The sequence below is a fragment of the Pan troglodytes genome, chromosome 2 (genome assembly GCF_028858775.2).
Source record: "Pan troglodytes isolate AG18354 chromosome 2, NHGRI_mPanTro3-v2.0_pri, whole genome shotgun sequence".
Taxonomy (NCBI): domain Eukaryota; kingdom Metazoa; phylum Chordata; class Mammalia; order Primates; family Hominidae; genus Pan; species Pan troglodytes.
Genome location: NC_086015.1, coordinates 18,113,835 through 18,127,362, shown reverse-complemented (window position 1 = coordinate 18,127,362; position 13,528 = coordinate 18,113,835). Strand labels below are relative to the sequence as shown.

Below are 13,528 nucleotides of genomic sequence, written 5' to 3'. Positions count from 1 at the left end.
GGTTGCGAGGGCGCCGAGGCAGGCGCGCGGCGGGCAGGCCTGGGAGGGGGCGGGTCCGCGCGGGCTTCGGAGGAGCCCGCCCTGCCAGAGGAGAGGGAGGTCACGGCGTAAAGGTGCAGCTGCCGCCACCGCCGCTTCTGCAAGGTCTCAGGGACGGGCTGCAGCCATGTCCTATTGCCGGCAGGAAGGTAGGGAGGGCGGGCTGCCACGGAGACCGGCCTACGAGGGCCTGCGGGAGACACGCGGGCCCCGGCGCCCCGCGACCACGCCGGGCGCTGGCCACCTGAGGCGCGGCCCAGGTGCCCACCCTGGGACACTCGGAGGTGGGCCGGCTGGGGGGTCGCTACTCCTGTTTTGCGGATGAGAAAACCGAAGCTCTGGGGGGAACGGGGCTGGTCCAAGGTCACAGTGAAGCCCGAACCCTGACCTCAGAGGGGCCTGTGCGTAGGAAGTCGTAAACTAGGTCCGGTTGGGGCACGGGAAGTGCCGAGCACGTTGCGTGTGGCTCGAAACTGGGAATGTATGGTGGTTAATTATTACTACCGCTCCTGCCATACCCCACGTGTTTACATTTTGCACGCGCCTTTAAAAGGCGCGTCCCGAAAAGTTGCCACTCGGGGTAGCGTGTGCTGTGCTGGAGTGCTAGGAGTTCCACTAACGGGAATGTTTTTGAGCCCCCTGCTACCTGTCAGGCACTGTTCAAGGAAACTTGCCTGGCTTGTCTCACAGATCTCGCTGCGACCTTTGTAAGTCAGGCTCTGTTGTTGGTCACATTTTACTGAAGAGCAAAGTTAGACACAGGAGACATGGCTAAAGCCACTCAGCCGCAAATCGTGGAGCTGGGGTTTGAGCCTGGGCATTGTGACCCCAGAAGAGCCTTATCCAATCTAGTGCCCAGTGGATTGCAGGGAGAACCCTGCCTACTTCCCACCCCAAAGTTGAGCTCTGACCACCTACTGCTTCCTTGATGTTACTCTACCCAAGAGCTCAGAAGTACCCGAGCCACAGGTCGGAGGGCCTCCCCACACACTGCCACAAACTGGCTCCTTGGCCCTGAGCTCCCACCTAACCCCTCCAGGCCCTGGTATCCAGTGTTGTAAAATGAGATGTTGGGCTTCATTGATACAGCAAATATTCATGAAGCACCTTCTCTGCGCCAGAGAAGGGGGATGGATGGTTATAAAACTACAGAGAGAGTTGGAAGTCCCCTAGAAATTCTTTGGTGAATACTCCAGCTCCGTCAGTTAATTCAAGCAATCTGAAGCCCAGAGAAGGAGGTGGCCTACCTGTAGTTACACATCCAGTTAGGAGACTAGCTCAGCCTAAAATTCTGAGCCTTTTCCCTGGTAGCGCTGTCTGCTTCTAGAACCTCTCCTCCTCTGGGTCGTAAAGCCATAAGACTCACTCTTTAATGAGTACTATTATATTTCCGCTGATTACTACTTAATGTGTGCCATAAGCAAAAGTCCTCTGCCCTCACCACTCTTGTTTTTAATTTCGAGTCTTTCTCTAATTTACTTCATTTAGCAAATAATTTTTGAGCCTTTGGGTATAATGAGGCTGTGCTGATAAACAAGACCCTCCTCTTTGAGGATTTACGGGAGGCAGTTTTCTCTGGAAAGGGGAGGCTAGGTCCATCTGCCTCCAAAACATGGAGCCCTATCTTTTCCTGCTTCAAAGATCTCTCTTAGTTCGGAGATGAGTGAGAACTGAAAGCACTCACTTATAGGCCTTCCTTAGTATTTATCTTATCCATACCACTGTCCCCGTAAGAAGTCCCTAACTTCCCCCCCCCGCCCCCCACTGATCCTTTATGCTTCCCATAGGATTTTAAAAAAATGATCCCAAACTGCTTACTGTATCAGAGCTTATGTGATCTGGCCCTGTCTGCCTTTCCAGCCTGGTCTCTTCCCACCCTTTTGCTGCCCAGCCTCTAGCCTCTTGGCTATTCCCTTGGTTTGGTATATCCTGCCTTCAGCTCTTCCGTGGCTGACTCCTCATCCTTTAACATTTAGCTCCAATATCACCTCCTGACCCTTTGTGTCTTTCACATCCTGAACTGTCTGAAATGACCTTTTTTATTTTTTGCCATCTTACTTCCTGCCTGTCTTCTCGCACTAAGCTGAGAGCATCAGATGGGCTGTGGAATCCCCAGCATCTAGCACAGGGCTTGGTGTACAATGGGTGCCCAAATCTTTATTGAATCATGCATTTACCTGCCCTCTGTCCTGAGTGAATCACTTGCCTGTACAAGTTTATTTCAGGGGTCCACCTGCTACCCAGCCTTCAGGTTAAACTCGTTGGTTTGGCATTCAAGGGCTGTCAGCCTCGCACCTGGGCCTTGGGCTAGCCACACTTCTCCTGTGTCAGCACCATAGTGTTTCTTTCTTAGTTTCCTCTTTCTAATGCAGAGCCTGCCCACTCCTGTTCAGTCAACAATTATAGAGCACACGTGATGTGCCAGCCATTGGGCATATAGTGGTGAGCAAGGTGACACATTCTCTGCCCTCCTGGCATGGTGGAAGAGATTGCCATTAAAACATCACCAGACAAATGCATGATTACAGACTGTCATAAGTGACATGAAGGAAAAGCCCAGCATGCTATGATCGTTTAGTGAAAGGCTCTATGGGGTCTGAGAAGGCTTCCTGAGGCTTCAGACATCCTTTTAAATGCCACTTTCTTAAGAAAACCTTTTGCAATCCTAAACACGTGTGAGCGAACACTACTTAAAACCCTCCTTTTGCCCTCCAGGCTTTGCCCAGGATGGTTCCTTCTGGAATGTCTATTCCCCTCCTTCCCTCCCTGAAGCTCTTTGTCAGGGACAAAGGTAGGATCCCTCCCCTTCCGTCTTCTCCACTGGATGCCTGTGTCGTATTCATCTGTGACCACCAGGTACTACCACAGAGCTGGAGCTGAGGAAGGTTTGTTGAGCTAAACTTCTAACACTTGCATTCTTCTTAACACTTTGTCTGAAAGCCATTTGTGTATTCTTCACAGACACTTGATTCTGTATGGGGGAGTTGTATCTTTCAAAGGGGTTAGATTCTAAACATGAAAGTCCTTAGCAGTCAGATTTATCAAACTCTTAGAAACCCCTTACCTCACTCAAAATACACCACAGGCACCACTCCCTCTGGCTTTAGATCTCTTTCTTGGGTTGAGCTTCAGAAAGTAGTGGTTGGAATTGTATCACAGGTGTATTGAATCAACTTAGCCAAAAACGAAAGAAAATAAGTCCTTAGTGCAGGTTGCCGTTCTCAAACATGACCCTGGGGAGTCAGCATCCATGGGAGACAATAAACTGCTTCCTCTGCAGGACACAGGGGCATTCCTTCTGGGGTGGATGAGCTGAGAGATTCTGGTGTATAAAAATCCTCCCCTTTCATGGGGGAAATCAAACTACTCATCCAAGGGATTTTTTGGTCTCACTCACTTAATGGTGATAACCATTCTGTCTTCCTGCTTTCTGCTGGGACTGGGTGACAGAGCAGGAGTAGCGTCATCTCGGACAAACACTGGCACTTTAAGTTCCAGCTCCCTTTCTAGCCTCATGCATTTCAAGGAAGTCACTTCTCTTCTAACTACAAGCAGCCAGAAAGAGCAGACAGTAAAACACAGACAAGACAGCTGGGACACAGAGGGAGGTGGGGGGAAAGTCTCTTGGGTGACTGCCAAACTTCACCCTCATACAATGGGCCCCAGTAAAACTGTGGGCCTTAATAAGCACATTCCTTTCCCTTCAGGTGTACTAAGATAGGGAAGCTAAAAGCAGTCTTGGGGGGATATGCCTGCAGCTGCAGAAAGATGTATGGAAAGAGACACACGAGTCTGCCTCCCAGATAAGCACAACAAAGAGACACAGGAGCAGTCCAAGCCTCTGATAAGCTCTCCCACCCTGAATCCTTAAAAACTCTTAGTCTGTAAGAGAGTGTGGCTCTGACCTAACTCAGCCAGCAGCCCCTCTCAGGTTTGTTTAAAATAAACCTGTCCCTGTTGACTGAAAAGCCACCCTTCGTGTTTCTCTCCTCTTTAATTCTTACACTGGGGTCTTCAAGCCCTAATCCAGAGTTGTTTCTCCATTCATTTTTTTCAACAAATATTGAACACCCACTTTGTCCTTGGCACTATTCTGGGCTCTCAGGATACTGCAATGAACAGAATAGACAAAAATTGCTGCCTCTGAGGAGCTGACATTCCAGTGGGGGCATCAAGTGGTAAACATACATAGTATGTTGGGTGAGGAAAAGCACTTTGGAGAAAGATAAAGCGGGATAAGGGAGATGGGCAGTGGTCAGGGATGGTGGCATCTAAGCAGGAGGTGAAAGCAGGGAGAAATCGCTGTGAGGGTACCTGAGGGAAGGGAAGGTGCTCCTGGAGGACAGAACACCCTGTGCAAAGGCCAGAGGTAGGCATGTGCTCAGCACATTCAAGTAAAAGCAGAGGCCAGCGTGGCTGGAGTGGAGGGAGTGATGGTGGGAGATGGGGTCGAAGAGGTGAGGGATGCAGCTCTTTCTGGATGTATTTGAAGATCGAGCCATTCTAATTTGCTGTTGGAGATGTGAGAGAAAGACGGGTTGGGGTGGCTCTACCGAGAGTAAAACTAAACAGCTGGGGGTGGAAGGTGTCTTGTATCTGACTGCTCACTCAGTTCTGTTCTCAGCCCCACCCTGAAGTCCTGCACGCAGAGTAACCCCTCGGGCCTCCAGTTCCCCACTCTGACCGAGGTTCTGGGGTGGGGACTGAGTTGATTCTGGGTGACCTCCTCCTTGTGCACTTTGAATTCAGCTTTCTTCACTGGTTAAGTCAGAGAGCACTCGACCATCAGCTCTCTCATTTCCAAAACATTATTGACATCTCTGAGCCTGTGATTGTCTCTTTTCCTGGCCATGCTATCCTTGATGCCCTTTAAAAATTGCTGTCAAGTGGGATTCCAGCTGACAGCAGAAACTCATTTCACCTCCCCAACCACGTGAGGTAGGTAGGTGGAGCTGGTGGTAAGGCCTGGTTTCTGAGGCCCAGATGGTACCTGAGCTCATGCAGTGGGAAGTGCTTAAGCCCAGATTTGAACTCCAGTTCTCAGACTCTCTGTGATATTGAAATATTGAAGCCACTGTGCACCAGAGGGTTTAAGGTAGTTTTCCACCTCCTTCAGAACATGCATATTCAACTGCTTTTAAAGCTTATCTTAGAAATAAAAACACAAGCACTTTTAAATTTTATTTCTCTAGAGAAATTGCTGACAAATGTCATGAGAACTACTAGTCTAGCTGATTGTCCCACTAGTTTGCATCTTATGACTAGTCTGACCAGTCCTTTCTTTCACAGTTAGGTCTGTTAGGAATAGGTAAGCCTTGTCCTTGCATCAGTCCTTGAATCGACTTTTAAACGTTCCAGAAAGCAAAGGCCCTCTAGGACAGGCATGCAATGGACAGTTTGTAGGGGACATACTCCGGATCTTTCAGACCAGAGTTCCTGTTCCTGTTCTGCCTTCATTTACTGCATGTCTTTTGGTCTGTTTCTCAGATCCTGTGGTCTCTGTAAAATGGAGATAAAGTAATACCCACCAGTGAACTCACAGATGTAATAAAACACATTGCATGGGACAAAAATGTGTAAAAGATACAGCTGTTACTGTTCTACTTTCGATCCAGTGTGAACTGTGCTACAAGGGAAAATGTCCAGGAAGGCACATGTGAGGACTTGGCCCAGTGGGAGGGACCTGGAATTCTCAGTGGGATTGTGCTAGGCTGGTGTTTCCTAACCTGGCTGTGTATCACAGTCACCTGTGAAGCCCGTGAGCTGCACGGACATGGCAGAGAGCTCGATTCAGCTTTTCTTGGGTGAGGCCTGGTCTCTCTATGTATGGCAAACCCCAGGAGGGCCTCATACTTTACCACGTTTGGACCCTTTGCTTTCTGTGCCTGTGACTGGGTCTCACCGTTGGGCTGCGCTGAGCTGCCATCTCGGTAAACAAAACTGCCAGAGCTGAGTTGCGAAATTTGCATCAGCTCATTCTGCTTAGCGTTCAACATTTTTACAGATTGCTTTTGAGTATTTTGGAAACTGGCCAGAATAGTAGAACCAAGGTTACTAGGTACTTTAACAAGCCCTGGCTGCCTGGTCCAAAAGCTTTCCTAAGTCAGCCACAGGGGAAAAGCAGTCTCCTGTTGGATGACATGCAAGGTATTGAGGCAGAGACCAGCTCTGGGAGCAAAAGCCTCCAGTGGGTTGGGGGTCCTGGCCCCGTGTGCTGAGGGTTTTTTGTTGTTACTCTGTTCTAGTATAAGAGACCCTGTGCAGTGTGGGCATGGTGTAAGGCACCAAAGTGCCCTCCCTCTGTCCCCTGAACTGTCCTTCTCACTGGAGATGTCGCTCGGTTTTTGTTGTCACCGCCCCCTGCCTTCCAGAAGCCTCTTCCTTAATTACTTCAGCCCAAGCATGGGCCCAAACCTTTTTCCTTGCTTTCCCCTCAGCATAGCTGTGACTGAACTTTTCTAAATATAAACAAAAAGTATAAAGTGATCAGAGATGCCCGCAGCTTTCACAGGGCCACGTTTCTGCAGGTCAGGCCTCTGCGCCCACAGTGGCCACTCACTCAGAGCCATGCACTGTGGCTCTCTGCCAGGCACTTTTGGCCATACCTGAAGAAGTCTTCTTAAATGCTTGGCACCTCCTATCCCCTTCCAGATGAGGGTCCCAGTACCCCAGATCTCCTGGGATCAGAATGCATGGTCAGCTGGTCTGTAGAATTTGTCATTCACCTTCACCAGGAAAGCACAAGAAAGATCTTGTTTGTTTACTTGGCAAACATTTCACTTGATTCTAAGCTTTTTGGGGCAGAGGTTGGGTCGGAATTTATTGTATTTATTCATTGCCCAAGGTGCACAAGCTCTCAGGCAGTGCCCAGTCATGCTAAGTGCTCAGTGTCAGCTGTCGATTATTCTTGTGCAAATGTTGGTGCGGGGCAGTATGGGTGTGTAGAAAGGATCTCCAACAGTGTAGACTTCAGAGAATCCTGTCCTGTGTGGCCCAGCAAGTTACTACTCACAGCCTCAGGCTCACCACCATTAAAAGGGGATGCTGCTACCTCCCTCTCAGGGTGGCGATAGGATGGAGGAATGAGCTCACACGGAGGACCAAAAGATGGACTGGCTCTGTCTGTTCTCTGGGGACAGCTGGAGAAACTGATGACCCACCGTGCAGCATGGGGTACTGAGGACAAGGTGCTCCTTGCCCACAATGGGAATATCTGACACATACCTGTGGTGTGGTTAGCTGATGGCCAAAGTTTTTAGGAAGGTGAGGTAAAGTGTTGACAGCTACAAGGTGTAGCAGAGAGGGCTGTAAGGACCTCCCTACTGCTTAACTCAGCCTTGGTTTTCTGTTGTACTCGATGGGGGCTGAGGGTGATAATACTTCATAGGGGGTCACTGTAAGGCAGTGAATGCACCCACCCTGGTTTGGCCAGGACTGATGTGCTTTTCTGTGCTCACCCAGCCTCCAATGAGGAGAAGCTCCTAATATAAAATGCATTTGACTCTCACTGGTCTGTTTTCCTGGAGCCCTCAGACCTTCCGGCAGCCAGGCCCCAGGGTGAGGGCTCTGGTTGTGAACAAGGTGCTCTGCACTTTAGGCCTGCTGGCTTTCCCATGCTGGTCCTCACAGGACCACAGTCCTGACCCTAACCACTGTTGGGTTTGTCCTAAAAAAATAAACTGCAGATGGTCACAGTTAAAAAGATCTGAGAAGTGCTCCTCCCACTGCCCCCCTCCAGTTATTATACTTGTTGGGAAATGGTCCCCCGGCCTCTTGGACTGTGGGGAATGGAATGGCTGCAGTGTTCCTCACCTTATGACCCTTCCTTCTTCCGGCCACGATTAGGAGCCCAGAGGCCTAGTGGGGGGTGCTGGCTGTGGTCACTCTCAGACCACCTGTGTCCTCAGCCTTTCAGAGGCAGGGGCCTGTGGCCGCATCAGCTATGTGGGCTGCAGTGATCTGTAGGCTGAGGACCCACATCACTGCACACTCACTTTGCCAATGTGCTCAGTCTTCCTTCAACTTTTTATGCTTTCTGAACCCTGTGGGTCAACCCCAGGACACTCTTTTTCTTCAGTGCTTTTTTTCCTGCCCTGCCCCTTATCCATCCCCTTTAGTTTCCTACCCCTAGCATATGAGAGCAGTTTGATGGTCACCTCACATAGGGATGGCATATGGGAGAGTCTTCAAACTTGGTTTGTGTGGTGGCTGCTTTGGGTTTAAAGCTGATTCACTGCTCTTGAATGAAATATTTCTTCCTCTGTTCTCCAAACACTAGGGAAGGATCGAATCATATTTGTAACCAAAGAAGATCATGAAACTCCAAGCAGTGCAGAATTGGTGGCTGATGACCCCAACGATCCATACGAGGAGCATGGTGAGTGACATATGGCCTCCCAGGGACCCACATCAGGGCACTGGGGAGAAGCTCAGTGTTCTTAATTCCTTTCCCATGTTTTCCTAGCCAAGGCCGAGTTTTCAGGTATCTATTCTCAGCCATAGACTATCTCTGAGGGCAGTGGTTTATCTTCCTCGGAGGTTTGAGGGACTGTGCTTTCCAGCCGTGTTCTGATGTACTTCCCTGGCACAACAGCTAAGTTTTGGGAGAGGGTATTAGTAGATTCCAGCAGTTATAGGTAGGTTAAGGTGAAAGGGTTTTTGCTCAGACAAGTTGCCAGACTGAATTCTGCCACATCTACCAACTTTATTAGCAAGTAGACAGTCATTCACCTTGTTCTGTAAGGTTGGTGAAGTCCCTGCTGTCTCTAACTGCTCCAGCAAGCACCTTACATGAAAAGGTCACTTGCCACAGACAGCTTTCCAGCAGCAGGATTCAGCTAACCTAGTCAGAGCTGTTGCACACTCCTTGGTTAATGGCTGAATATAACAGTGGTGGCTTAGGCCTAGGACATTGTTCCAAAGGATTTGGGCTGCTAAACTCACTAGATACTTACTACTGCAGACCGTGTGAGGTGGATGTGTGTGTGCAGTGTCCATGAACAATCTACGTATTGTACAGTAGTCACTTCACCAATCAAAAACCACTTCTGATGTCCATGATGACAACTAATCTTCTAGTGCTAACTGGTAATTGAAGAGCTTGAAGCAGCCGCCTCGAGAATATGGGCTCCTGAATGGAATTTCTCAAATGCTAACTGATGTGTGTCTATTCCTTGTAGGACCCTTCACTTGTTGCCCTGACTGCTCCTAGGGGTTAAAGCATAAAATACATATCCAGCACCCAGTGGGAGCAGTGGGAAATGCAGACGTTATACAAAGTGTTAGCATTCTGAGAAAGACAGCTGCAAGGGTAATCTTGATCAGGGCTTACATGTCAATTCTAGTACCTTGCTTATCTTTAGATCCATATTAAGCACATTTCATTAATTGATCAAGACTGTGGAGGCCTGCAGGACAAATCGGGCCTTGTTTTGTTTGCCTCACAGTGTTATTAAAAGCAGTATGTATCTGCCTTTAGACTGGTCTGCCCCCTCCAGATCCCACCATTCTTTACTGTCCCTGTTGTTTTTTTACCTGCTTCTGTCACTTGCAATGTATCTGCTTGGATAGTAGGTATACCATATGATGCATTTGGCTTTACAGCCCCTTATAGTGAATACTTTGTAAAAAGAAGCCTATAAAACGCAAAGAACTCTGGGACCCAAGTTTCAAGCTCTTAAACTGCAAAATTAGTAAGTGGACCAAGTAAGCCACCATTTTATGCCATCTACCTGCCTTCCAGCATCCAGCTCTGCAGCTGAGATGGTGCTTGGAATAGCTAAGAGTACCAAGAAAAAAAGGTGGCAGAATTAATTTTCCTAGAATCAAAACATCAAGAGGGCCTTAAAGATCATCTGATCCAATGAGAAAACTGGGGGCCTGGGCGGGGGCGGAGACTGACTCAGCCAGAGACTGGAACTTCAGGCCTTAGACTGCATGTTTGACAACACGCTGCATCTGAGCTTTATGTAACATGCCAAAGGTACCCTCTGTGTGGATTTATATTGTGTCCCTGAAATGCAAATTGGCACCATGTGCTTTGTGAGGAGGTATCTCATTCCAGCTCACCTGCCCCTAAGAAATAATGAAACAAGGACTCCTGGAGACCTAGGTTATAAATTTTTTGTTATGATTTTTTTTAATCAACCACCCGGTCAATTTGTACTGGGTTGTAATTTTTAAATGTCAGTATCACCTCTTTTGGAAACTGGTTGTGCAGGTTTGTGAGCAGATTTGAAGCTCCAGGGGGCAGCATTTGCAAATGTTTCTCCAGCACTGAGGTCCCTTTCAAGAAGTGGTGAGATGTAGGGGAGGGGGCATGGACTCTGGGAATCCTGTCAGCCCAGTCTGCAGTCCTCACTTGGACCATGAACCCCAGAGACTGCATGAGTAAACTGGGGTTAGTAGCACCCACTGCAGAAGGTTGTCAGAAGGCTTAAGTGAGTTACCAAACGTAGCTTAATGCAGGAGAACTTGATCTGCAACTGCTGATGGTCCTGGGGGTCTGCGCCTGCTAAGGGGGCAGCACTGGTTGGCATCGTCCTTGCTATCCCCATTTTACAAGTAAGGAACAGGAATAGCTACAGCAGATCCATTGATCAGTGGAGCTTCCCAAGCTGGAATTGAGAGGCAGGCGGGGTTTTGCTTAGGACTTTGGACGTTAGTGCAGAGTGCCAGGCTTGGGTACTGCCCTGGAGTGAAGAATCATGTGTAATTTCACAGGACCTTTTAGAGGCTCTCTTAGAAAGTACTTTCAGTCTCTTAATAAGAATCATGTAAGAAACTTCTATATGAATCATGTCTTCACAAAGCTGAAAATGAAGCCATCATTTTGAGAGCATTTTGGAAAACCAAGAAATACTATTTAGATGTGAATAAAGTTCAATGATAAGAAAAGGTATAAAAGTCAAAAGTAAGAAGCCATCAATATAGTGAAAATGAAAACCCATCTATAACCTTGCTTCCTGCCCAACACATATGTGCAGTTTAACAGGTTTGGTTGATTTTTACAAGAATGCACTCGCACTAATGGTATGCCACCAGCTTCTCATTGTGCAGCACGTCTTGGACATCTTTCTTCGTCAGTACATAAGGAGCAACCTCCTCCTTTTCACCAGTCCCCAGGCTATGCTGAGCTTCTGAGAGCAGCTGCAGGGCAAGAGGGGCTCGGGGCAGGGGGCAGGGAGCATGGGGGTGGGGTGGTCCTGATCATCCATATGGGGAGGGGGATTGGAAAGAGGAGATCAATACCTCAGTTCCTTAAAGTGTTTGGGCTTTCAAAAAGCTCCTCACTAACCATCCAAGTGATCTCCTCTTCTTTGGGTTAAATGGGTCCCGGTATTTAATTCTTGGAGCACAGCCTCAGAGCACTGAGAGGTGGCTTAGAATAAATTAGTGTCACACATGGAGAAATATGTCATTGGTGGCTTCTCTCCCAGGTGGGCCAAGGAATGCTGGGTATGTGCTAGGCTTTAAACCTAATCCAAATCGAGGTGTGGGTCCATAGGCAACAATAGTTCCTGTTCTGCACCCCCTCAGTAGCCTGTGAGGACTGGACTAGTTTTGTATTTTCTGAAACTTTAGAGAACATCTCTCTATCTTCCTGTTCTAGGATTGATACTGCCAAATGGAAACATTAACTGGAACTGCCCATGCCTTGGGGGAATGGCCAGCGGTCCCTGTGGAGAACAGTTCAAGTCAGCCTTTTCCTGCTTCCACTATAGCACGGAGGAGATCAAGGGGTCAGACTGTGTAGACCAGTTCCGGGCCATGCAGGAATGCATGCAGAAATACCCAGACCTCTATCCCCAAGAGGATGAGGATGAGGAAGAGGAAAGAGAGAAGAAGCCAGCAGAACAAGCAGAAGAAACAGCTCCCACTGAGGCCACTGCAACCAAAGAAGAGGAGGGATCAAGTTAATGAAGGCCACAAGGCACTGGGCACCAGTCCTTTTGGAGTGGACCTTTTGCAAAAGGCCTTGTCATCACCTTCCAAGAAAGTTTCCCTCTGTTGTCCTGTGCATTATAATATACAAAATAACTTATTTTGATGATCAGGGGTCTTGACCTCTTGACATATACACTGAAAAAAATGGGGGTTGTATGTATGTGTGTCCTACCCAAACCTGTGGCCGCCACTTTTGAATTCTCAGATTGCCCTGAATTTTGCCACTTTTAAATAACGTGCTGAATAAGCTCAGCAACTAAAAACCATTACCCAGGAAGGTTTCTTGTGAGTGAGCTGATTTATTCTGATTCATTATATTCCTTTTAGTAGATATTATGCCCCTTGGGGAAATAATACAAGTAATAGAAACAAAAACATCTTCTCTTAAAAATGCTGGGATGGGGCCATATCTACTAGCAGAGGCCAGATGGTCAGATATGATTTCTGCAAACCCGTCTTGACCTTGAGTATGTGAAGGGGTACTGTACTTCATTCCTGATACATTTTGGTTTCCATGTAGGTGTTGAGCTCCTGGTTTTCTGTGTTTGGACGATGAAGATTTGGACCCTTCCATTCATAATCCCTTTCTAAGTGAAGGGAGAGGCTGGCTTGGCTGTTCCTTGTTATTCCGAAAGCCCTGGTTTGGGGCCCATGTTCACACTGGCTCTCAGTCTAGTCAGGTGCAATGTTCTTGAGAGGTGGGGACCTAATTATTACCAGAGTAGCAGCAAGAGAGGAAACGTTGTGAATTAAGTATTCAATTAAAAGGAAACATGATTTCTACCTGATTTTGAATGTGTCCTTTGTTTTCACTAGTTAAAAATGTTTTCTATATAAAAAAGTATAAATTATGAACAATTCAATTGAAATTCCTCTTGAAAGATATTGGTAAACCAATTTGAGTCCGTTAAAATTTTCTGTGTTGAGTTCAAAGGAAGCTCATTTATTTTATATGTGAGCAGATGCCTTCACACAGACATTGCAGTTAGTCTATGAGGTGGAGAAGGCTCTTCCTGTTTGAAAATAGATTAACATGCCTAAGGTAACTGCTAGACAGTTTTCAGGCTGTGGCATAGTAATGCCTCATTTGTCTCAAATGTGTTAAGTTATTTATGTAAAAAATTGCCTTAAAACTTAATAGCTTGAAACGAGGAATCTGGGCATGGCTTACCTGGGTTCTCTGGCTCAGTGTCTCATGAGGCTATGATACTTGTAGTCATCTCAAGGTGGGACAGGCCTTTCAAGATCGCTCGAAGTGGTTTCTGGGAGGGTTCGGTGGGTTGAATCTTGTGGGTTGTGGATTGAGGGCCTCAGTGCCTTACTGGCTGTTGGCCAGACACCTCCTTCAGTTCCTTGCCACATGGCCTTTGCCTTAAAGGGTCAGCTCACAACATGGGAGGTGGCTTCCATCAGAGCAAGCGAGAGAGCAAGATGGATGCCAGAGCCTTTTCATCACCTAATCTCAAAACGGACATTCCATAACTTTACCATAGTCTATTTGTTTGTTAGAAGTGAGACACAGCCCACACTCAAGGAGAGGGAC

At 47.7% G+C, this 13,528-nt stretch overlaps 1 protein-coding gene across 2 annotated transcripts; it reads left to right on the top strand.

The window, feature by feature from the left end:
* Nucleotides 1-53: 53 nt before the first annotated feature.
* CHCHD4 (coiled-coil-helix-coiled-coil-helix domain containing 4) lies at nucleotides 54-12,773 on the top strand. Of its 2 annotated transcripts, XM_526138.8 has the most exons (4): nucleotides 54-188; nucleotides 2,755-2,924; nucleotides 8,318-8,416; nucleotides 11,651-12,773. In XM_526138.8, the coding sequence occupies exons 2-4, from the start codon at nucleotides 2,864-2,866 to the stop codon at nucleotides 11,956-11,958; spliced, it is 468 nt and encodes a 155-aa protein (XP_526138.1). In that variant the 5' UTR covers nucleotides 54-188; nucleotides 2,755-2,863; the 3' UTR covers nucleotides 11,959-12,773. The 2 variants fall into 2 exon arrangements, with proteins under 2 accessions (XP_526138.1, XP_001157417.1); XM_001157417.7 differs by lacking the exon at nucleotides 2,755-2,924 and having other exon boundaries at nucleotides 55-188.
* The last annotated feature ends 755 nt before the right edge of the window (nucleotides 12,774-13,528 follow it).

Coding starts and splice junctions, on each gene's coding strand:
- CHCHD4 (XM_526138.8), top strand. CDS start 2,864: ATGCCTGTGTCGTATTCATCTGTGACCACCAGGTACTACCACAGAGCT. Junction 2,925..8,317: donor CAGAGCTGGAGCTGAGGAAG/GTTTGTTGAGCT, acceptor TCCAAACACTAG/GGAAGGATCGAATCATATTT. Junction 8,417..11,650: donor CGATCCATACGAGGAGCATG/GTGAGTGACATA, acceptor TTCCTGTTCTAG/GATTGATACTGCCAAATGGA.